General features: G+C 41.1%; 1 protein-coding gene across 2 annotated transcripts in view; it reads left to right on the top strand.

The window, feature by feature from the left end:
- The window catches only part of CNTLN (centlein), a 327,186-nt gene that overhangs the window by 56,459 nt on the left and 244,537 nt on the right, over positions 1-26,190 (top strand). For both annotated transcript variants that reach the window (XM_075931523.2, XM_075931522.2), the window contains exon 3: positions 13,395-13,479. In XM_075931523.2, coding sequence (XP_075787638.2) covers positions 13,395-13,479 — 85 coding nt within the window. The remainder of the gene's footprint in view (positions 1-13,394; positions 13,480-26,190) is intronic.

Raw genomic sequence — 26,190 nt, 5'->3', positions numbered from 1 at the left:
TGACCATATTAAAAGCTTTGCTAAAGCTGGCACTAGGGGTTTTGGAAGGACCAGAAAGAACTTATTTGAATATTCATGATTTGATTAATGAATATGCAAATAAACATTACCTGTCCTCCAAAAGTTAGTGAATGGATTTACTGGTCCCCATGTCAAAAAGTTTGGAAACCCCTGCCTTAATGGCATATATCAACAGTGAGTGTGGTACTGATACATGACCTGACACAAATAAATGGGATAGCATTGTGCTAGCTACACTAATTCCTATTGCATGGATCCTGTTTGTGCTCACTTGTGGAGTTTTTAAAGGCTCAGCACTCTTCCCCCTGTTCTTCACCATTTGAGACCTTTGACCTCACTGTCAACATTTTTTGCACCACATTTAAGTGAACAATTAATTCGGTCTCCACTGATGCCATCTCTATCATCCTCAAGATATCTCAGTATCTGGAGGAAAATGAACAGATGAATGAAGAGAAGATCAACCGCATTTCAGGAACAAATGAAGTGTGGTGATGGTAGAATCAGTTGGAGTAATTTGCTACTTACTTTAATTTCACCATGAATTGATGATATCTGATCACAGATTGTCAAGGAGTGGTGAAGCATCAGGTCATGTTGGATTCCTTACAAATCAATTAAAAACATGCATATTTGTTGGAAGTGAGGAACACCTCTGAGATTTTTCACCTGATGCATTGAACTGATGCATGTGTAAAATAGTGTATACAGTAATTACTCATTTAACACGTGCCCACTTAACACGTTTTTAGAATAGCATTTTTTTTTTTTAGGGAACATTTTTCAAATAACACGACCATCCCTGAAATAACACGAAAATAATCAAGTTGTGGACTACTTCACATGGCAGTATAAGTTGGTGAAAACAGTGGTAATATGCATGAGCGGATGAATGTATGTGGTCACAGCGCTCCTCCGCTCACTCACGTGTTTATCTTTGTGTTTTAACAAAACACGGTGACTTGTTTTGCTAGTTATCTTGTGTTGCTAGATATCTAATGTTGACGTTGATGACCTAGCACCAACAAAAAATTGACTTTGCAACCCCCACCTTTTCCATTATTTTTAATGGGAAAATTGACTCCGGATAGCACGTTTTCGCTTAGCACGAACATTTCCAGAAACGCATCTATAGTGTTAAATGAGGAATTATTGTATTGATGTTTATTGATAAAATCATGAAAACCAATGTAAATTGCTCATCCATTTGCACTGTTTGAAGCGCTAATATATCACATGCAAGTGGCTTTCTGGGCCTTCTCATGTTACAGTTATGTAAATAAGCAATAAACAGTGAAAACAGGAAGTGAGTGACAAAAGGATTAGGAAAGAAATAACAGTTCCTCCCTCTTAAAGGACTTTTACCATTTTTTGCTTTCTGTGTGTACATATGTATACATTTATTAAAGCATTTAAAATTAGAATTTGTATTTTAATGAGATTTCCTAGTTATCAGCGCACTGTACAGAATAATAGAGTATAAGGGTGCATGTAACCTTTTCATCTAAGATCAAATAATTGTGATTGTCTATAGTTAATGGAAGTTTAATATCATATTTCATTAAAAATTCTCAGAACATCGAACATAAGTCAACATTCCATGGAGAAGAAAGTATTATGCAGCTTGTATGTGTGCGTATCTGCATATCAGAGCACAAAATATTGACATGATAATTGCAGTCAAGCCTGAGTGAACAGTGGCCTGTGGGAATTCAGCTGGTGTTGTACCAACTGGATGGCTGCTCAGGACACAGTTTGAAATGCAAGGTGCAAGTTAGCACTTTATTCAGCACAGGCAGGCATCATTTAAAAATCCTTGGGGGAAACCCTGGTGATGTGCAGATGTTAAAACAGTCTGTTCTGAAGTGCTGATATTTTTGAACACTGTAAGAGATTTGTGTATCTAGATGAAAAATGTTTGCAAAATTATTCACAGCAAAATATGACACAATTTTCATGCTTCACGCACTACTCAATATAAAAAGTGTGAAGAGTCTTCTATGTACATATATTGAAATCAGGCTGCATAATAAATCACCTGAACAAAGTCACTGAACTTGTAAAAGGAAAAAATTGGTTTATTTAATTACATTTTTGCATTATGAAACATGAAGTAAAATAGACAGGAGAACAAGAACCAGATATAATACTAGGAATGTACACATAAGTTGATAATCTAAAAAAAAACTATGAAAAAACAATTACATTTCTTGGCATATTATTTCTCTTTTTCCTGTTTTGGTTGCAATCTGATTTTGCTAAGAGATTTATATACTTAAATTTGCATGTTGTAGAGAAATATTCAAGTAGACTTTATGATGGTTATAAAAATAAATGGCATTTCCTTAAAAATTGTGGCATGAATATCATCCAAGTATGTATTATCTTTTTTCCCATATTTTCTAAAGCAGTTTGAAGTACAGTTCTCTAAGTATTTAAAAATAAAGGAATTCCATGCACATGTGCCAATTATAAGAGCTGGGTTGGCTGTTAGGTGTTGGATTTTGCACTCAAGGATCTGAATGAGGAGTATTAGGGATTTATTAAGAGATCAAAATTATTTTAAACTATTTCACTTAGTATGTGGCAGTGTAAAGTTTCCAATTGAAAAATTAGGCATGGACCCTAATCCTGCTGTGGGTTTCATTAAGGCACAAGGTTCTGTTTGAAATATTGCAGCCTTTCAAATTTCTTTTCTCCTTCCCTCCCTCCCCAATTTCTAAGTTGTTTTTAAAATCATATATTCAGGGAAGCATTTCAATAATTTTCAGTTTGATATCCAAATAAATAGTAATGAGCATGTAACTATGACTTGATCACACAATTCAGAGTTTGATATTTAGGGGGAAATTATAAAGGGGATCTTTTTTAGTATAAAAACGCGCTTTGATAAAAAGGTTTCATAAAGTAATGGAAAGGAGGTGAGAAATGGAGCTATGGAGAGCTTTCAAAGAGCCTCAGCCTTTTTATTAGTTAAATCTGTAATTAAATTTATGTTAAAAATGACATCTTTGTTTAGCTATATAATTTTTTTAGAAGAATGGTTAATTGAATGATTGATGTAAATAAAGGCCAATGGTAGAATAAAAATATCTCTTTTCCCTATTACTTTTGCTACTGTTTTGCAAGTTTATTATATAAAATATAATATTTTACAAACTTCACTGAACTTTGCTTTTTAAAATCCGTGGACTTCTGTAATGCAATTGCTATTTTCACACCTCATTCATAGTTAAATGTTTCCTTATAATCTCTAATATTTCATTTTTGACAACTCATTAAAAATGGGCCAAAACCCAGAAAATATGATACTGTCATGTTGTATAATATATAGTGTGGGCCAGAACACAATAAAAATGAGTTAATGCTTTAGAATCATTTCACAGATTTTTGGCTTTCGGTGGATGGTGAAAGCTGAACGTGGATAAACTCTGGCTAAATACAGCTATGTTAAAATTTTAAATAGGTAGTACTCGTGGGAAAAGTGATTGGAGCTTAAAACTTGTACAAATTGACAGCCTCTCTTCACTCCATTTTTCATCCTAAAGAAGTCTGCAAATATTCTTAGCTCAGATCATTATTGCTCATCAGTGGTTCTAATTAGCTAAACAGGAGTTTGTCTCAGTCATTGATCATCATCAACTTCTTGACAGTGCATGATTTTTTTGTATTTTTGTGAATCTTTTTAATGTATTATAAATCTATAAAGAGTGTATTGTTGGAACCCAGCAAAGATTTGTTTACTTATACTTGTTTCCTTTATAAACAACAAGTTTTGTTTTAGTCATTCTAATCAAACCTTAGTTTTTAAACTGTGACAACAGATCCAGAGATACTATAGTTCCATACCATACAGTAGTTTTACCTAGTGTGTCTTTTGGGAGCATACTTGTAATGAGTATTGGAAGTCATACTGTACCACCAGGAGGAGCTGCTGATAAAATTCCATACAAATGTTTAATTTATGTTGCAAGCTTCTGCTAACATCTATTGATTGCATGCTTATATTACTGTGATAAAGTTGTAGTAGTTTTCTTCTTTAGTAATTTGTGATAACTAAGCAAAACACAGTTTTGGTTGCATTATCTAAGTTTATTGTATGTGCCTTATATTTGGAGCTAAATAAATACTAAAACCTCGACTATGGTGAATTAATTATACCACTTGAGAAATTAAATGTGGATCTGTGTTACTAACCTCATTGCTTGCAAATTTTGTCAAAAGGCCACTTTATTTGGGAAAGTACTGTATTTTATTGGCAGTTGGAATCGCATATATTCACACACAATTCCTTTACAGTGATAATACGGCATTCTCTCTTTCATTTTGTCTCATCCCAGACTTTTCATTCATAAAAATCTCTCTGGTGCAGCTTTGTGCTAATGTTACAAGAGTTTCATAAATACTAGCCACCAGAATAAACATCTTTTGGAAGATATTACTAAGCTGATATCTTCAAAGTTCACAATCAGGAGCCAACCGTTTCTTGAAAAAGCAAACAGTTCAGAAGGACGTATATTTTAAAACCAAATAATTTTGGGCAAGGTTCGACAGTGGAAACCTGAGGAGCTGGACAGAATTTTGAGAATTATAGTACTATTGAGCCGAAAAAGATTGCGGACTTACTGCCTCTTCTTTGCTACCCTCCTCAAGAATGAACATCAATAGCCATTGGAGGAAGAACAAGAGGAAGCCAATGATGAGCTGTCTCCAGAAAGCCAGCATCCCCTTTGTGATTCAAGACCTGTCAGTAGACTTGTATGAAGTGAGTCTGATTACCAGACATATATCTAGGCCAGGACTGAAGAGTAGATCTTGTTGAGGGAACATGGTCACATAAGTATCTATCTTTACAATGTATTATTATGCTATACTGCTGTGCTAGCATGTGTTCCAGGAGCCCCAGGATAGTAACCATTTTTGTCTGTCATGATTTAAGTATTTTTCTGAGTCTCAAGCCTCTGCCCCCTCTCTAACCATGCTATCTGTTCAGCCTACCCACCCACCCATTTTCAGAATGGCAGCTGGTATGGCCAGGCACATAGCTTCTGTCTCATACAAAAGCCCTGACTGTTCTTCTTTATCAAACTGCCATCTAATTATTTTCTTTTCCCCTTCCTGCATGTGGCCTGCTTATTGTACACCTCCAGATTCCCTTGTTCACCATGCTCAAAATAGCAATCAGCATCACGGTGCAACAGAAATTCCTGACATCCCTTCCCCTCCCACTCTGCAACATATTTAAACAATGAAAACATTAAATTGTGCAAAATCCAAAAGTATTGAGACAGTGATTACAGGAAAAGGAAGTTTGGTTAGTGCTCTCAGTTTATATGAGGGAGACTTGGGCATTGTACGTCCATACAAGTACTAAAGACTATAGCTCCCTGCTGAGATATAGATGCCCTGTAACACGTATTTTTATAGGAAAAGAGCTTTACCTTAGGGGTAGTAAAGCTCTTAATGGCTTTTTCACAAGCTTACGTAGAGAAAGACAGGGAACAGTAAATGCTTCAGACAATTAGTGCAGAATCCTATCTATTTTTCTGTGCACTTTCACCATGTCTTCAGGGGAAATAAAGTAGAATCTAAGGCTGAGAAATTGCTTGATTTTTGGTCCAGATGTTATGCGGGCTAGCTGCACGGTCAACTCCTCCAATATAACATGCAGCTATCTTCCACTCCTGTAGTGCTTCTGGAGGGACCACCTTGCTAAATACCTTCACAGTGTATCTTGCTGGTTTCACCTTTGCTTTTTTGAGGGAGGCCATTCTTTGCTTCCTAGTCACCTGCCTCAATGTCACGTCATTGAAAACCAGGACAGCCTAAAGGTGATGTACTGTGATAGGAATTACTATCCACTTGCCCCAACATGCTTCCTACTAACTTACCCAACACTTTAGCTCCTCCAAAAATACTATTAGCTTCTCTGGAATATGAAGAATAACTGCTTGTTTTTCTTCCTATTCCCCATTCACTATACCTCCATCAGCCAGATCCTCAAGAACGGGGTCTTTATCATTTGAGTGGCTGGCTAACTTGAGGGGGAAAACAGGAAATGTAGGACAAAATGTTATTAGACTTGACTGAAGACTTCACAAAATCTATGATCGCAATGGAGAGATGGAGGCTGAACTTGAAATTAGTGAAAGAAAAAGAAACAGATGTAGAGATATTGGTGGAGTGGCCAGACACAATGTAATTAAGTCAAAATACATTGTTTGGAAGGAGAATGAACTATAGAAGTAACTGCTGGAGAGAGAGACAGAATGGTCTGCTGGAGCATGTGTATCTGTTAGGGCAGCAGTCAATGTAATGCCCTTAACTACGACATAGTCATGTTCTGTAGCCCTTGATAATACAAGATCCTGGAAACATGAGGATCCACTCTTGCAGCCATGTTCTCAGAGACCATTCCCAGTCAGAGCAGTAAGAACAATTGCACTTGGGAGACCAGCTCTTTTGAGCCAATTAGTGTCCTTACTAACTTCGAACTCCAACACTCAACAGAAGGCTAAAGAACACAAAGAGTCAGAGGTGTAAGGCCTTTACGAACCTATAATTAACACCCACCCCCATTGTTGTGTTCTGGTGTCCACTGCAGTGTGTCACTCTAAAGTTTTCTTTCATTATTTTTTAATAAAAGGTTTATGTCCTGTTGCAATAATACATTACTGTTTAATAATAACTTAAAAGTCATTTAGGAAGAGTTTGCAATTTGTTCTCTTCTCAGTTACAGCTGATATGAACTGATAGTCAATGCAGTCTGGGTGTTTTTGCTTCACAATGTGCAGAGGCTGGTTTATACACTGAAGCATGAAGAATATATATCCTTTCTCTGCTATTTTTAGTATTCACTTTAAAATCTTTATATTCTTGTATATACATATGAATATTCAGTTCTTTTTTTTCCCTGACCTGGTGAGCTCCTGAATTCTTCACACTAATTGTGCATTGTGGGAAAATATTTCCCTTTATCAGCACTGTTAAATTTAATTGACTCTACATTTGGAAGTGCAGCTGCCCATTTTGAGGCCTAAGACTCAAAATGAGGGCAATAGGCAACTGTGACAATATTGTCCTCTCTGCATTTTGTAGTGGACTCTTTGCTGGCTACTCAACTTGAGCAAGTTACTACATTTCAGCTTCCCACCCATTGTAGGCCTTTTTCCTTTAGTCTTACAAGTATTGTGCTAAATGCAACATGCAGCTCTAAACAGAGAGATTTTTTTTCAGCAGCTTCCTATCTAATCAACATGCACAGCATCCTCCTTTTGAACAGGCAAAATACCCACTCCACTGTCATTCAGCAACCCACCAGTAGTTAAATACTTCTTTCTGTCTAAGTGGCCTGTGAATGGTTTCAGAAAAAGAAAAGTAGAAGATAGCTGGATTCTCAAGGATAACCATTTTCACATTAATATTCCATAGTGACCATGGGGCAAACACTTCATTATTCATTAAGATAGACCCTATTTATGAAAAATTCTAGCAATATGAATTTTTCCAAAACACCCTGCTAAGGGGATCAACCAACACCTGGAGTACCAAACAGAAATAACTCCTTGAATTCTGAGTCCTGATGCTGAGGGTAAATGAATGAGATTAGGGGGTCTTATCAATTGTCATAGTATCATTTAAGAACTTCATTCTTACAAAGTCACCAATAACCTCCTGACCCATTGCAATACAACACCTGATCACTATATGCCTAATTTGGTTGGCTATGGACAAGGAACATTCAGGGGTGGCTATTTTCCAGATGTCAGTGGTGACCTACTTCTCAATGGGTATAGGACCACATGTTGATATTGTCACTGCAGCTCCAAGATATTCTTCACGTTTCAAAAAATTGCCTTTGCCATCCTGAAATTCTCTCACCACCTCAGGTTATCCCAGATTTGCAGTAAGATCCTTTTCCAGCAGCCCATGTTGATTTCCTGAGCTCAGAAACAATGCTGCACTATGTGAAACTGCTCTGTGAGCTGTATCTATACAGGCAGTCCCCGGGTTATGTACAAGATAGGGACTGTAGGTTTGTTCTTAAGTTGAATTTGTATGTAAGTCGGAACTGGTACATATTGTAGGGGAAACTCCAGCCAAACATTTCTCCAGAGCTCAGTTTTATTCTCCCACACCTCACTTCCCTCAGTCCTTTATTCTCAAGCTGAGGTGTCTGCTGAGAAAAGCTGCTCCGCATCTCCCTGGTCTGCTGGGGGAGGCGCTAGCTTTGCGTCTCCCTGGTCTGCTGGGGGGAAGCAGCTAGTGCGGGGTTGCCTCACCCCGTTTGTAAGTAGGGATCCTTCAAAGTAGGAATAAGAGATCCTCTGGAAAAGGGCTTATTTTCCAGAGAATCACATCTAGACTGGCGCTTTTCTCCGGCTTATCTCCAAGCCGGAAAAAAGCGGCAGCCATGTTAATGCAAATACCGCGGGGGATATTTAAATCCCCCGTGGATTTTGCTATTCCGATGTGCTACATTATCATCCTTTTTCCGGAAGGGATGCCAGTGTAGACACAGCCTAGGGGTTTTTTGTGTGTGTGTTTTTTTTTTAAAGTATTCACTTTAAAATCAATATTCTTGTTTGTACATATCTAAATATCCAGTTCTTTTTTTCTGTCCTGGTGAGCTGCTGAGTTCTTCTAGCTAATTGTGCATTGTGGGAAAATATTTCCCTTTATCAGCACAGTTCAATTTAATTGAATCGCCTCTTGCTCTTGTGTTGCAAGAGGGTGAACAGAAGTTTTTGCGCTACTTTCTCTGTATCATTAATTATTTTTTATGCTATTATTATATTTCTTCTTATTTATCACCTCTTTAAGACCAGTGCATAACTCCCTTGGAATGGGTAGATACATCAGATTTTTTTTCTCATTAAGCATCTGGTAATTTTTTGAATAATTTGCTCTTGTTACTAGATATTCAGAGAAATCTTGGAAAAACTGAATGTTTTACTCGGTACTTCACCATCTAGTGCTCCTAAGCAACCAGTAAAACCCACCAGAGGGCTGGAATTGAGAAATCTCATTCTTACTACTTTAGGTTGCAAGGGACCAGTTACTTTGTACCCAGGTTGCGGTAAACCTTTCCTATGGCTAGATTTATACATGACTAGGGGCATCTGCCAATACAGCAGTGATGTTGGTCAAGAATGTGAAGAGTTGTGATCCCTGACCAGCCACAACTGTGCTGGCTGGAGGACCTAGTGTAAAAGCAATTATAACAGCAAAGCTGTGCTTTTAGTGACATTGCGTGTTCCACTCATAGTGGTAGTTTTTTCTGCTTGGTGTAGCTTTGCTAGGTTAGCTTTGCCAGTATTGTATGCAATTATTCCTATGCAGTACTGATAAATTGCTTCTATTGTAGACATGACCTATGTTAAGTTTTCTCTTTTGTGTTTGTGATGGAAGTTTTTCCTCAGCAAGAACTATAAGCTTTAGACCAACTCTAGTAAAAAATAGATGCTGACAAGAGGAGGCTGGAACACTTTCTAGAATTTTCCCCATTTAGTTATTAATATGATTATAACTGCAATAATGAGCTCAATTTATGGTATATGCCAGATTGGCAATCGCAATTAAATTTCCTAAAAGTGCTTGTATATATGATAATTAATTCTGCCTTCTAATCTATATAGTTTAACATTGCTATATTTATTTGTTGAATACTAACACTGGGCAAGAACTTTCCACTGACTTCAATGGACTTAAGAGAGCCAGATCCAATGTATATAGTACATGGACTGGAAAAGGTCTTTTTTGAAGTGCATACAGTCTAAATAAGCAATGGGAAACCAGAACTAATGATTGGGCCGCATGATTGAAATCCAGTGGTGGGCGACCTGTGGCCTGCAGCCCACTGACTTTCCATCTGTGGCCCACACTTCCCCTTGCTGCCCCCTTTCTCCACGTCTCTTGTGCAATAGCGCTCTGTCCCCACTTCTCTTCCTTCCTTCCTTCCTTCCTCCCCCTTCCCACCCCCCCGCATCCTCCTTCTGTTCTGCAATGTGATTTGTCCTTTTCATATTTGTTCATTTTTTTAATTGTATCCTTTGGTATATATGGTTGTGACTACTTTCTTCCACTATTTGATCTGAGGAAGTGGGTCTGGCCCACGAAAGCTCATCATCTAATAAACCATCTTGTTAGTCTTTAAAGTGCTACATTGTCCTGCATTTTGCTTCAACTACCCCAGACTAACACGGCTACATTTCTATCACTCTTCCTTCATCACAGAGCACCAATTCACAGTGCTCCAAAAGTGTTGGGAGGGAGGAGGAGGAGGGATATAGTGTGAATCAATGGATGCATGGTGCTCTGAAGGTGCTGGGAATGAAGGGAAGGAGTAGGTAAGTGCGGGGCTCCAGTGCCCCAGTATATATGAGGTGTCGGGAGGGTTGGGGGGACAGAAGGGCAGGGAGGAGGTGCACAGGCTGCAAGTGGAACCCCAGTGGGCTGCATTGGTCTAAATCAACAAGCAATATATAAGTAGTCAAGCACTTACATCACTGGGTGACCAAGAGAGGAACTTCAGAGTTTCTGCATGGTGTAACTCATACCTATTTCTGAACTGAATAAGCTCAAAAAACAAAGTTTTCATGCTATTGTTTGATTAGTATTTTTTTAAAATTTTTATTCTAGAAAGCCAATAAAGTATATAATACTCTGCTATTAAGTATGGCTCTGAAACAGAACAAATAGGTCTGCGATCTTATAATCCTTTTTTCTCACCAAAATAACCATCTAGCGTACAACTTTTTGTGCTGAGATAAAAGAAAGTTGCTCACAATGATAAGCTTTTATTTGGGGTTTTCAAAGATGCTTACTCAGTGTAAAAAATTTCCCAATGTATAGAGTTAAATCCACAATCAGAATAAGAAGTTTTAGCACTCCTGAGACTTTGAGATGGCATTATGTTTTGAAAGCATTACGGGGCAATACTTTTTGATCCAAAAACTTCCAGTTGTTGACAGCCTTAGAATATAATGCTTGTGGGTGCTAAGGAAAAATAGGCTTGTGTCACAATGAATGCTATCCTCTTTTTAGTTCCCCAATATGGAACTAGGGAGGGCTGCACAATTCACTGCTATTATAGGCCAAGTTCATTGCATGCATGAGGGGTTCCTTGTATTCCTCCCTTACCTCCCATAAGCAGCCTTGTATACCTATCTCCCACACCCTCTATTTCAGGGACTCCATAGAATAGAGGTCTCCAACCTTTTTAACCACAAGATCACTTTTTCAGTTTATGTGCAGTATAAGATCTACCTCAGATTCAAAAACTCTTGCCCCACTTCCTTCCCACCCCTTCTTTGAGGCCTTGCTCCTTCTCACTCCATCTTCCTTCATCCCCCATCCTCACTCACTCTCACCGGGCTAGGGTAGGGGGTTGGGTTGCAGGCGCTGGTCTTGGGCCAAGGAGCTTGGAGTGTAGGAGGGGCTTTGGGCTTAGCCCAGGTGTGGGATTGGGGTCCAGGAGGGTTTTAGGGTCAAACTCTTGGGAAGGAGTTTGGGTACAGGGGGACTCATGTCTGGGGCAGGAGATTTGGTGTAGGAGAAAGTTCGGGGCTGGGACAAGGTTTCAGGAAGCAGTCTCTGTCTGGGTACCATTTAACTGACACAACTTCCAGGTGGTGGAGCAGTGGAGTTAAGGCTGCCTTACTCCTGCCGTGGTCCTGCACCACTCTTGAAAGCCATGTGCTGCCCCTCATCTACAGGCACTGAGCCCACAGCTTTACTGGCCACGGTTCCCCATTATTGTTCGATGGGAGCTGCAGGAGTGGTATCTGCAGGCAAGGACAGCATGTGGAGACCCCCTGCTCTGCCTCTCTCAGGGTCTGCAGGGACATGTCAGCTACTTCCAGGAGCAGCAGTTACCAAAGGGATAATTTCTCCAGCCACAACAGGTTAGGCATTTTAGAACTCACTACTGAAAGAATTAAATGTAAGTGTAAGAGAGAAATGAAAATTATGAAGTGCACAGAGCAGTCAAAAACCAAAAATAACACACTTCGCAAATAACTACCCATACACGTATGTGTTGGATCAGGAGATGAGAGTGAAGGACAGCGTGTGTTTGTGAGAATGACAGAGATACACACAGTGTGTGAGAGGGACAGAGATTTGCATTGCCATGCTCCCTCCATCCCCTTTTCTCTGTGAGGAGATAAGGTACAGAAGTAGGGGAAGGAGGGAAACCTGGACATCAGTGCCCCCCTTCCACCTCCCACACCTGCACAGCAAGCAGGAGGCTCCCAAGGGGGCAGCTCTAAGGCAGAGGGCAGGAGCAGCATAACAGTGGGTGGCGGGGCAACTGAAGTGCTAGCGCTTGATAGCTTCCAGGCCAAACCAGTCAGGATCACCTGTCAGAGGTTCCAAGATCTACTGGTAGATCCCGATCTACTGGTTGTTGAGCACTGTACTACAGACACATTCCTCATCATGCCAGGGCTCTTTGTTTCCCCATACCTACACACTGTGCTCCTCTCCCCTGATTCCAGGGTTCTCAAATCTCTCCACTGTGGTTGGGCTCTGTATGCTCCCCCATTTGCCCTTCTCCTTTTTTATTGCTTTTCTGTTTGGGATATAAGTCAGAGAGTGTTGTATGCTGTGTTACTGTATCTGTATTGCTTCCAGGATATTAGAGAGATAAGGTGGGTAAAATAATTTATTTTATTTGACCAACTTCTGCTGCTAAGAGAGGCAAGCTTTTGAGCATGCATAGTGTTTTTCAGAGTGTTAACATTTCAAAGTCAGTTGACATGAAAGGAAGTGATGTTGGTATGATAGAAGAGCTTAATGGCTCCATCAACCAGTTTGTTAATATATAGACAGTTGCAGACCTGATTACAGCTGACGGGTTTGCTAATAAGATGCCACAATTTCTGTACATCCAGTTTTCTGATTTTCACCAAAATCAATAGGGTCCTGCCAACTGATGACTACACCATTACCTGAAATGTTGATATTGATTGGATACAGCATTCAAAAGTTATTGTGTTACACACAAACATAAAAAGGCCATCAAGTTGAGTGTGAAATCAGACAAAGGTAAAAGGAAAAAAGAGTTTGCTCATTATATAGTTGAATAGACCTCATGTCGTTTGGAAGTAATATTGTAGATTATTTTGGGCTTTCTTTTATGATTTTCGAGTCCTGGTCCTCCTGCTTCTTCAGAATAAAGTTGTCTTAGCTGTTTGCCAATGTAATTTGCTGTCACTTGCCATATGCTACCTGATTAATTCTGCAAGGGCTGTCAGCCTTAGATAATTTAATTTTCTGTGCTTTAAAATGACATTCATTATCAGGATATGAAAAATTCAAAGGATTAACTGCAAATTATGACTAATAAACTGTCTATTTTTTGTTTCTAGAGAAAAGCAGAAGGCTGAAGTCAAGGACAGGAAAGTATTAGAAATTTTGCAAATCAAAGACAGTAAAATACAAGAACTTGAACAGGTTGGTATGTTTTAAGTAAGTACATGAAGATTATAATTATAATTTATGTCTAGTAAGTATTTTTTCTGCTTTCTAATGTGTTAAAATAGATATTTTAGATCACTGTGCTCTAAATTTAAGTTTAGGTTCTAGGTGTCTGAGAAGAGATCCCTTCTTCATACAATAATACAATAGATGAGGTGCTTGTACTAATAATCCTTTGGTTTAAATGGGTAAGGTGTTGAGCATGGTTGTCAGTTCTGTTTCCTGCTTCCCATAATGGTCTGCCAAAGCCTGAATTTATTAACCTTCAGGTCAATGTGCAAAACTCATCTTTTTTTTTCTTCTGGTCTTTTTTTGGTAAAATAGACTGTGTTGGTTTTATCATATTGTGTGAAATTCTATTTTGGAATGGTTTTGAGAGATTTCCATATTTTGACACTTGTCTTTTTATGTGTGTTTTTTGCTTACTATATTTCCTGGAATAGCTCACTTTTTTCAAATAAACTGGAAGGCTAAATGCATATTAGCTTATATTTGTGAGAGAATGCACAAGATGTAAATATAGTACTGTTTGTGTATTGTGTATTATGTAGCATTAATATTGAGTTGTAATATTTAGTAGCTTAAATAAAAGATAAAACATATCAATAACATACTTGAGCATAAACCATTCAGGCTGTTGCAAATGAATTTTTTAAATCAGTAAAGAGGAAGGAAAATTGCAAATGTCGGACAAAATAATTTTGTTAATACTGACGAGCCATAAAAAGTTGAAGCTATTTTTTTGGATCACTGTTAAGCATAGTCAAAATCCTAAGTATTGTCGTAAAATTTAAGATACAATAATAACATCCAAATTTGAATATAAAAAATGTCCCGCAATAACAGCTACCAAATGTAAGAGGACAAAACAATTCCTTCTTAGCCAGTCACTCTATAACTCTCAAATCATTACCTTGTCTAAAGTGTAGGGGAAAAATAAGCCTTGCAACATGTCTTGAATATTGAGAAATGACCTTGTGAGATCCAGGGAAGAATGGGGAGCCCAAAGATAGAGCTACAGATATTTACAAGGACACAGAGACAGGCCCTGTTGGACCTTTTACCTAGGAAGGGGTTCGTCCTTACCTATTAACTGAGTGACTTAGCCTGATGGATGAACTGCTGAAGATCCGCCTGATGAGGGCAACAGCCAAGAAATGGCACTGGGAACAGAGAAAGGAAAGAATACAGGATTGCATTCAGCAGATAGGATGTGCTTATGAGAGGTGAGAGCATTAACTAACAGTCTCTTGTGTGCTCATTCAGTCTTAACAAGGTATAACTATAAGCTTTGCTCTGACTGGGGTGGGAAGCTTAAAAAGGGAAATCCTGCCACAAGGAGGAACAGTGTACAGGAAGAACACTGCTGCACCTCAAAGATTGCTGACCAGAGATAGGTAAAATAAGTGGGAAACAGTTGCAGGCCTCACCATCCTGGAAAGTGCATGGGCCAGCTATTAAGCAAGGTGCCCCAAGAAGAGAGTCCAGACATAGGCCTAATTAAATATTATAGACCAGGTGCTGAGCCACACCCTAGAGGACTGACCCCAGAAAAACTGCCACCTTTGCCTCTCTTTTTGTTTGTTCTGATTCTTTCTTACAAAGGGGAAGAGAGAAAAAAGGAATTTTCTTTGTTTGAAAAGCCCTTCATGTGCTAAAAATTGGGCAAACTTTACAAATAACTTAAATTGGGTTTGATAGGGATTTAGGTGGACCCCACTTTCACAATGTTACGAAAAGGTAAACATCAAAAAGACTGGCCAAAAAATTATAGCAGAGGCAAGAGATCTAGAGCCTCTTCGTACCAACCTATACTTGGCATTTACTTTGGGACTGCTGGTACTCCCTTCATACGTCAGGTATGCAGAGCCAATGTGTTCTATTATGGAGTAGCTCAGGCATTTCTCTTTAAGGAAACAGGTGGTGCTTCCTCTTGGCCACGTGGAAAAGGAATATCACAAACAGATTACCCTGGAATTGATAAGATTTTCTAGTTCATCTCTCAAAGTATCAGCAAAATGCAGGACAATGTAGCACTTTAAAGAATAACAAGATGGTTTATTAGATGATGAGCTTTCGTGGGCCAGACCCACTTCCTCAGATCAAATAGTGGAAGAAAATAGTCACAACCATATATACCAAAGGATACAATTAAAAAAATGAACACATATGAAAAGGACAAATCACATTGCAGAACCGGAGGGAGATGCAGGGGGGGGGAAGGAAGGAAGGTAAGTGTCTGTGAATTGATATTAGAGGTGGGGAGAGTGGGATGTTTGTGAGCTAATGGTATTAGAGGTGATAATTGGGGAAGCTATCTTGGTAATGGGTAAGATAGTTTGAGTGTTTGTTCATTCCTTCTCGGAGAGTGTCGAATTTTAACATGAATGACAGTTCAGAGGATTCCCGTTCAAGTGCAGATGTAAAAGGTCTTTGTAGCAGAATGCAGGTGGTTAAGTCATTGAGAGAGTGTCCTTTCTGGTTAAAATGGCAAGAAACTGTTTTTTCTTTGTGATCTTGTCTGATATCTGTTTTGTGGGCATTAATTCTTTGGCGAAGTGTCTGAGATGTTTGTCCACTGTACATAGCAGACGGACACTTTCGGCACATGATAGCATAGATTATATTTCTGGATGCGCAGGAATATGTGTTCTTGATCTTATAACTCACTTGGTTAGGTCCAATAATGGTATCAGCAGAATGAATATGTGGACAAAGCTGGCAACGGGGTTTGTTGCAAGGGAAGCCCCGACTTCATCATAAAAGTGCCACACAGGGCACCCAACTAGAGGTGACAGGCCACACCGTGCCTGCCTCACAAAGCTTGGCACCAAGCATGGCACTTACTAATACCTTGCCGAGTACAGTGGTACTCCAAGCGGTTTTCATGGCACCGCAGCAGCTGACAGGGCAGCTGCTTGGCACCGCCTCCCTCCTCACGATGTGTGCTCTGCTTTTCTGGTGCCACAGGTTGTATCATCTTCTATAGCAACCTTTTGGTGCCTCACACTCCTACCATTAGCTATAGGGAGCACAGAGACCTGGCAATCTCCTCTATTCTAAATTCTCTTTTTTTGCGTGATGACAAACAACCTTACTCACCACTATCCAATTACACAGCATCACCCTCCCCCCTATCAACTGAGGGGAATGACAACTTAGTGGTTTTCTCACTGCAGCTATCCCACATACAGAGGCATTGGGATTGTCATTTAATTCCGGCCAGCCTGACTTCACCAGAGCAGCAATGGCTCCCTGGGTACCATATCCATGGATGCCACCACCAAGGCCCTCCCCCCGCCCTCCCCATGGCAATTGTGGAACCCATGGCCTCAACAAAATAAGAAGAGAACACACAAAATGAAGCACACAGCAAAAAGCTCTCTTTCTCCTGTCCCAGTCCTCTCAAACAGGGAGTGGGGGAAATGAAACAGAAGATGGTACAGGTATCAGTCATACCAGAGGCTAAGACCTACATACCACTACTAAAGGCAAGACCACCCTCCATAACAGCAATGTGGCCATAGTAGACAACAGCATTGATGACCCCAAACTAATACTAATAACTCCAACCACCCATCCCAACCAAATAAGCAAATTTGAGCTATTTGTTGAGAGACCAAAAACCATACTTCCTCCTCCAGAGCTCGCAAATACTACCAAACCCTTCACTTATTGCCTGCAACCATTTTTTCACAGATGGCACACCATCACACCTGACAAGTAGGTGATACAGACATTCTCTTGTGGATACACTGTCCCTTTCCTCTCTCTTTCCCCTCCCCACCCATCCACTCTGTCCGTCTTCAGAGATCACTTTCACGAGATCATACTGCAGCAAGAGGTGGCTCACCTGCTACAATTAGGAGACAAAGAACCAGTCCCGCCAGAGTTTCACAGGATTGGCCTCTACTGTCATTACTTCCTCATCCAGAAAAAAATGGCAGCTGGCACCCAATTCTCGACTTAAGGGCGCTAAATAAATTTGTCAAAATACAAAAATTCAAAATGGTCACATTAGCCACCATTGTCTCTGCTCTGGAGCTTGGCGACTGGTTTTTGTCTCTCGACCTACAAGACTCATATTTTCATGTGTCCTGCTCATAGATGTTTTCTCCATTTTACTCTGGGTTCGCAATACTACCAATATATTGTACTACCCTTCAGACTCTCCACGACACCAAGGGTTTTTTCCAAGGTGCCAGCAGTGGTTACGGCCCACCTCAGGAACTGTGGTGTCACCATTTATACATACCTCGACAATTGCCTCGTTAGGGCAAGAACCAGACACGACTCCTACTTCTATACTCACCTGGTCCAACTTTGTTTCCAGTCACTAGGACTTCTGATAAACAAGAGCAAAAAATGCTCACACCCACTCAGGCCATACAATTCACTGGGGCCCATCTTGATTACACCACAGCCATGGCCTCCCTACCTTCCAACAGGTTCCTCAGGATCAGCCAACTAGCGCATTCGCTCCGTGTAATGCCACTTGTCACAGTCCACAACTGTCTACAACTTCTCGGTCATATAGCGTTGTGCAACCCTGTGGTCCCTAACGCATACCTATTTATGAGGTGTATTCAGGGTTGGATAAGACTCAACTACAAACCCAACATCCACCCAATGACCAAAACACTGTCACACCCACACGTGGTAAAGAGATCACTACAATGGTGGACAAAACCATACAATCTTTGCAGGGGAATACCTTTTCAAAATCCAGAACCCACAGTGATTATCACCACAGATGCGCCTCTCACTGAGTGAGGAGCGCACATGAAAGGACTCACAACCCAGGGCCTATGGGCCACAGCAGAGAGGACTTACACATCAATGTCCTTGAACTCAGAGCTGTATGGCTGGCATGCCAGCATTTCCTTCCCCACATTACTGGAACCCATGTCAGAATATATATGAACAATACGGCCTGTATGTTTTATATAATCAGGCAGGAATGGGCACAATCACAGGCTCTTTGCAAGGAAGCCATAACACTCTGGAACTGGTGCCTCGCCAATGACATCTCCATAAGTGCGTGCCTTCTCCCTGGTATCCTAAATGCAACAGTGGATTCCCTCAGCAGAGCCCTACCCCAAGACCATGAGTGGGAAATCGACAGCTCAATGTCCTCTTACACAGCCAGTCTCCTACAACAAGAAGGACATACATTATCAAGTGGGCTCATTTTACACATTGGGCAGATTTCCGTAATATATCACTGCAGGATGCTCCACTACCTACAATCCTAGATTACCTACTACATCTTAAGCAATCACAACTTTCCCTGAGTTCGATCAGAGTCCACCTGGCAGCGAGAACAACTTTCCATATGCCAGCTGATGACACCACAGTGTTTGCACATCCCGTAACTAAGTGCTTCCTAAAAGGCCTACAGGCCCTATACATTTACGCTTCTTGGGAACCATGGGATCTATACCTAGTACTGTCGACACTTACGAAACCTCCATTTGAACCAATGGCCACATGCTTTCTTCTCCACCTAACCCCAAAGACAGCAGTACTAGTCGCAATAATGATGGCACATAGAGTGGGTGAGATGGCCGCCCTAACCATCTTGTTTAAGGATAAAGTCTCGCTGTGACTGCACCCTTAGTTCTTACCAAAAGTGCTCTCCCCCTTTCACTTAAACCAAACTATACACTTACCAGTATTCTTCCCAAAGCCTCACGCCAATGCCTTCGAGGCACAGATGCATACCCTTGATGTCAGAAGGGTTCTTCTTCTATATCCACAGAACAAACTCCTTCAGATCATCTCCATGACTCTTCGTTTTCATTGCTGATAGCAACAAGGGAAGCCACATATCATCAGAAAGATTATCTCATTGGGTTTCTGACTTTTTTGCCCTGTGCTACACGCTCAACCATTTACCATCACCTACCTCAATCAAAGCACATTCGACTAGAGCAGTTGCCACCTTGGTCACTTACCTTTGGAAGGTTCCCATCGATGACATATGTGCTGCTGCGAAGCACTATGCGCTTTCCTTTGGACCTCTCTACTACACAAGAGTAGCAAAAGCTGTACTGCAAACAGCTTACCTACCTGATCCGAAGTCCCTGCTTCCTTAACACAAATTGCTTTGTAGTCCTCTCCTGTGGAGCACCCCCAGAGACATCTCTCGAAGAGATTGCTCACCTTCCTGTAACTGATGTTCTTCGAGATGAGCATCCCTGGGGGTGCTCCACTACCCTCCCTTCCTCTCCTCTCCTGGTGGGGGAGGGAGGAGAGGGGAAGAAGCTGTTCTCCTACGCCAGGTTCTGGATAGAGAAGGAAATGAAGGGAGGATGGCTGCACATGCGCGATGGTACTGGGGGAGCCCGCGAGCGCCACGCATACACGGTCCCAATACATTGCTATAAAAAATCTGCTCTGAGGTGCTAGGATGCACCAACACTTACTGTGGATCACCCCCAGGGACACTCATCTTGAAGAATGTCAGTTACAGGAAGGTAAGTAACCTACTCTTACATACCATCACAGAGACAGTATCCCAAATCCACTTCTTCTAACAAAGAGGTTAAATATCTAGACTTGTTGGAAAGAAAGATCTTCACATACATTAGCCTTCATTTCAGAATAGTGAACTGTCAAATGTTGTTGGCTAAAACAGGCTATTTGAACTTTTCCAAGTTCCCACACATTGTAGACAAGGTGCAACAGCAAGACGGAGCTCAGTTCCAAGTTGTTTTCATAACTTTTATTTTCACCCCGAGGTGCTAGGACTCAGCCCTGGCACAGATTAAGCACTGACCGCCACCAAAAAGAAAGCATCATATGCAATGCTACACAACTAGGCCAGGTCTATACTAGACCAGGAAGGTTGGTTTAAGGCACATAATTCCAGATATGTAAATAATGTAGCTGGAGTTGACACACTTTAAGCTGAGTGTCATGGAGCGGACACACACCGCCATGGCACCTGCTGCTGGCAGCACTGGGAATTAGCTTTTGCCAGCCCGCAGGATGCCTCTGTCTGTCTGGTGTCTCCCCCATCACTCCATTCTCCCACGTTGCTCCCAGACCGTGGTGTCCTCTTCAGGACACTTCCCTCCAGCAGTGCCCACTATTGTTGTCTCTCATCCCCCTTCTGGGGGCAAGGGGGAATTTGTCAGTCTCTGTGCTCATGGGTTCTATCCTTCCAGGGAACCCACAATTCCCCTATACCCACCTTGCCTCAGTGACCCACTACCAGCTTTCATTTAGCCCCTGCCACAGGGGCAAACTGCAGTCTGAAATGGCCACTCATCATTGGCAAGGGGGTGTGGACCTTTTCCTATCCTGGCTGCTCCCCTGCAGCCCTACTACTCTCAGGCCTTGCTTCAGGCTTTGCAGCCTGGGAGTGTGGCTAGGCCAGAGTTCCCCAGTGCTGCCTGCCTTTTCCCAGCACTGCTCTGTCTATAGGAAGCCCCCAGCTTCCCTGGAATCCAGGTTCCTCCTGCTCCCCAGCTAGAGCAAGAGTGTCTGTCTGTCTGTCTCTCTCTCTCTCTGCCCTCCTCCTTCCTGCAGCCTTTATTTATGTAGCCCCAGCTGGGCCCTAACTGACTACTATTTGCCTTAGCTGTAGGCTTTGCTCTCAGCCCTCTCTCAGGGCTGGGTTTTTACCCTCAAAGGGCCAGTGCAGGATAGAACCCCTGTCACACCAAGGTAGATGATATCTTCACAGTGGGAGATCGCCGGGAGCAAATGCTCCTGTCGGTTTCCCTTACTCCTTGTGAACGAAGGCGTATTGGCGCCAATCGGGGTACCTACAGTGTTCAATTTATCAGGTCCTTACTAGACCCGTTGAATCAAATGCCAGAAGATCGATCTCCAACACAGCAAGTAGAGATGTGGCCCTAGATAGGTGACTTAAAAGTTTTATTACCAGTGATCTTATGCTCCTTGTAAGAGAGAGGGTAGAGAAGTTTCATTTCTCTGTGCCTCCCGCATTATGCACCCACCTTATAGTAACCTCATCTAAGTTGTATTTTTCTAGTTTATTGATAAGAAGATCATGCGAGACCATATCAAATGCCTTACTGATGACTGGGTATACCATGTCCACCGCTTCTTCCTTGTCCACAAGACTTGTTTTCCTATGAAAGAAAGCTATCAGATTTGTTCTTTACAAATCCATGCTGGCTGTTACCTATCACCTTATCTTCCAGGTGTTTTCAAATGAATTCCTTAATTATATGCTCCGTTATCTTTTCTGGCACAGAAGTTAAACTGACTGGTCTGTAGTTTCCTGGGTTGTTCTTATTTCCCTTTTTATAGATTGGCACTCTATTTGCCCTTTTCCATTCTTCTGGAATCTTTCCTGTCTACCATGATTTTTCAAAGATGATAGCTAAGGGCTCAGATACCTCCTCTATTAGCCCGTTGAGTATTCTAGGAATGAAGAAATGTCTTATGGTCATATAGACATACCTCCATGTTAGTCTTTAAAGTGCTACATAGTCCAGTTTTTTGTTTCAGCTACACCAGACTAACACGGCTACATTTCTATCACTATTCTCCATGTATTAGACAGTGATAACTTGGTGAAATGAATCAGCTACTTTTCCTATGACAAACGTTCTTTCGAAGGGTGTATTCTGCACATTTATCTCCAACTTTCCTTTTCTCCTTCAAAGGTTTTTAGAGTGTGTCATTAAAAATTAACTGATAGTTTATATGTGTGTTTTCATGCATATTACATTATTCATTTAAAATTAATAACAATAATTATTGCTAAAATTTGAGGGTTTATCAATTGGAAGCAACATAGTAGGAGAAAGACCCGTATGGATCAGTTGGGTGAGGACAGGAAGACTGAGAGCCACCAATTACAGTGCAGCTGTAAAAAAGGGAAGTCAGATCTGAGGTTATGTTTCCAGTAAAGCTAGGGTAAGACTTTGTCTGAATATGATATATGTTTCTGGTCACCCAGTTACTAGTATGCTCAGGTGAATGGAGAGCCTATTTTAGAAGAGGAGACTGAGAGTATGTTTACATTGCACACTTACTTTGAAATAACCTATTCCGGAGGAGATATTCGAAATACCTTATTTTAAAACATCTACAGTACAGGGAAGCCTCAAAATTAGTCCAGGGCAGGCTTCCATAATGTGGACATGCAACCTTGATTTAGAGCCCCAGGAAGCACTAGGAAGTAATTAATTTGAATGGCCTGGGGAGAAGCTATTTCCAAACAGCAGCAGTGGAGCATCCACACTACAGCTATTTAGAAACAGCAATTTTGGAATAGGCGTTACAGAAGTTGAAATAAGCCATCTGTCATATATTTAAAAATAACAGAATTGCTGTGGAGATGCCATTATTCCAAAATAACGCTGCGGTGTAGATGCACCCTAAAAGAGCTTGTCCTATTTAGTATAACACAGCAAAGTCTGAGAGGGGTTATGAATGTATTCTGAATATACTGAAGGGTAAAGGCCTGCTGTGAGAAGAGATGTTTAAGGAATATGTTAGGTGGAATGAATCAATTTTGGCTGGAAATTAGAAGTTTCCTAAACATCTGAGGAGTGAGGTTCTGGAACACCCTTTCAGTGGGAGGAGTTGGGGCAGAACATTTACCTGGTTTTATTATGGAGCTTGATAAATTTATGAATGGGATTGTTTTGTAGATTTGCTTGTGATAGCAGGGACTGGTTTTGATAACTCAGAAGGTCCTTTCTAGTCTTGGGTGCCTGTAAGGCCACTTCTTCTGTCTCTAGTAGATGCTCATACAAATGTTTGGCGCATATTAGAAATGTGACAAAAGAGTGTCTATGCTGTTTAGAATATTAGCTTCAGAGAACAATAGGGGAACAGTAATTCTCCCTTTCTGCAGTTAATGTGCTGGTCTCTAAATAAATTGAATTAAAATGTGTTCACTTGTTTTTCTTAGAAGATGGAAATTACAATTGAATAAAAGAAGCATTAAACCTTTTCCCTCTCTTGTATAATATTATTTAATTAGCTTTCAATTTTGATCTGAAGAGACTAAAGCTAATCTTTTTGTCCTAGACCTTGTAACATTTGAAAACCTTATCAACCAATTATACTCCAGAGGGGTTAAAATAGTACTAGCTTGCCTAATTATCTGCACTTGAAAATCTTCAGCTTGCTGTGCAAATCTATATTAAAGGTGCTTTAATGGGTCCAATTGGAAGACACATAATTCAACCTTCAAGCATTAATTAACATTAATAAACTTCATTCTTAATTTTTACCTTCTCTGTTTACTGAATGTATTTTTCTTTATAACAATACTTTGTCCAGTTATGTGAAACATGTAAAAAAATTATGTTTGTGGTTGCAGCATTTCATTTCAATCATTCTAATGTAATGGGGCACATGATGGATAAAAAAAAGTTTCTTCTTTATGGAGTTTCTCTGTGGGTGCTCCACCTTAGCTGTCTGGGTGCCGCTGCAGGCCTAGTTGGAGATTTTTGGTAGCAGTGCCTTCTGGTAGGCTACACATGCACAGTGCTGCTACTATTCATGAGCAGCCAACTGTCCCTTCAGTTCCTTGGTTGGAACTTCAGTTGCTCTGCAGCCTTTTTAAAAAATGTCATAGTTTGTTGTTAGTGTAGTTTTTTCACAGTTTAATAGTTAGTGTTAATTTTTTTTCTTTGCTATTAAGCCTGTTTTTGCCTTAATGATATTTCCTTCCTGGGATGCCATGTTCCCCAGACTTCAAACATTACCTGTTCTGCAGGTTCTCAGTCTTCATCTCCAATGGGCACTTGCAGTGTGTTCAATGCCTGGGGCAATCACATACCACCACCATGTGCTGGCAGTTAAGAGCCTAGTATTGAACTCACAACCCTGGGTTTAGAAGGCTGATGCTCATACCACTGAGCTATCCTTCCCCCATGCCTGCAGGCACTTCACGTGCAGGCCTGGTTTTTGCAATGGTTCACCTCAGTAGACACAATGTTCACTGATCAGGTCAAACAAATCTTATTGAATAGTCGTAGAATAATAACAAGAAACTCTTACCTCCATAAGTGGCGAAGATTCTCACTGTGGTCAGAACAAAAACACTTAAACCACTGTACCACTGTCTGGCATTTTAGAATACCTCCTAGAATTAAAGGAGTTGAGCCTCTCTTTTAGCTCTATAAAGGTCCACCTGGTGGCTATCATGGCCCTTTATCAACTATCAACAGCAAGTCTGTTTTCACTCACCCAATGACCAAGATTTTCCTCAGAGGCATCTTTCCTCTCACTTATCCACCTGTCAGGCTTCCTGTTCCAGCCTGGGACCTCAGTTTAGTGCTTCGGGCTCTCACTTGAAAATCATTTGAGCCCATGGCAACATGCTCCACCTCTCTATGAAGTTGGTATTACTAGTGGCTGTGACATTGGTCAGGAAGGTGAGTGAAACTGATGCTCTCATGGCAGACCCTCTTTTCACAGTATTCTGTAAAGACAAAGATGTTCTTCATCCTCGCCCAAAGTTCTTCCCAAAGGTCCCCACCGCATTTTACTGTAATGAACCCGTAAACTTACCTGTCTTCTTTCCAAAGCCTCATGTTGACATTAAAGAGGCAGCATGGCATACACTCGATGACTGCAGGGTGATTGCCTTTTATTTGGACAGAACTAAACAGATCCGCAAGTCAAATAGGTTATTTGTCTCTATCAAAGAGAGATCATTGGGCATGCCAATCTTTAACCAGGGAATGCCAAGATTTCCAAAGTGGTGTGCCAAGATTTAACCCTCCTTCCCTGGGCTATGCTGCACTCCCAGGAGTGGGAGAGGGACTCTTTCCACTCTGCACCCTGTGGACCACCTGGGTCAATGAAAACCTTTTTGCGGATTACCAGTAGCTAACGGAAACTCGCTGTTAATTACATAACTATGCCCAAGCCATTTTGCTAGTGCTGCAGTTGGGGAGAGTGGTTTAATTTAAATTATTAAACAAATTAAGCATTTTAACTTTTTCATCTTAGTTTATCAATCTTCATTTTAAATAAAGTAAAATATTATGTCCAACATAAAAGGTTTCAGTGTTTTCTTTATTTATGGTGTGGGGGGAGGGACCTTTTTTGGGTTGGGGGTCACTGACTCACAGAATTGTGGACTACACAAGTGAGAAGCAAAAAAAAAAAAAAAAAACCCTCCTCACAAATCCTTAACACTCACTGATGTTGCCCCCAACTGAGATACCTCACTCTTCTGGCACTCCAGTCCCATGGGGTGATGGGAAGGGACAGGGAGGACTGAGGTTCAGGATGCCCAATAGGCTAGATTTGCTTTTCTGGGGTTCCAGAGTTAGTAGATTTTGTGGCAGGACAGGGTGAGGTCTGGCAGGGAGTTTGGCGGCAGGATAGGGTGTGGGGTGGGGGTATGAAAGGGAGTTTTGGGATGGGAGGGGGCTTGGGAAGTAATGCAGAACAGGTGAGAGGGTGAGAATACAGCCAAATAGCTAGTTGGGGAGGGAGGCAAAGAAGTGGGGAGTAAAGGAAAGTGCAGCTTCTGCAAAGTAAAGTTGATTCCCTCCTCACATCTTCCTTCTGCTCCAGCCTTGCTCGCCTCAGCCCCATGATCCCCCACAGCCTGATCCCCTGCATTGCCCCCATGCGCCTCAGTGCAACCCCTACTTCTCCCATCCTGCCCCTGCATCCTCCTTCATCCCCCCTTCTTTCCCAACATTCCTGTGTGCCCTCCGGAAGCAGCACTAG

Source organism: Pelodiscus sinensis, chromosome 6 (assembly GCF_052426305.1).
Source record: "Pelodiscus sinensis isolate ZL-2025 chromosome 6, ASM5242630v1, whole genome shotgun sequence".
In the NCBI taxonomy this organism is placed as follows: domain Eukaryota; kingdom Metazoa; phylum Chordata; order Testudines; family Trionychidae; genus Pelodiscus; species Pelodiscus sinensis.
Note: the sequence above shows the minus strand (reverse complement) of the source record. Positions and strands in the feature narration are given on the sequence as shown.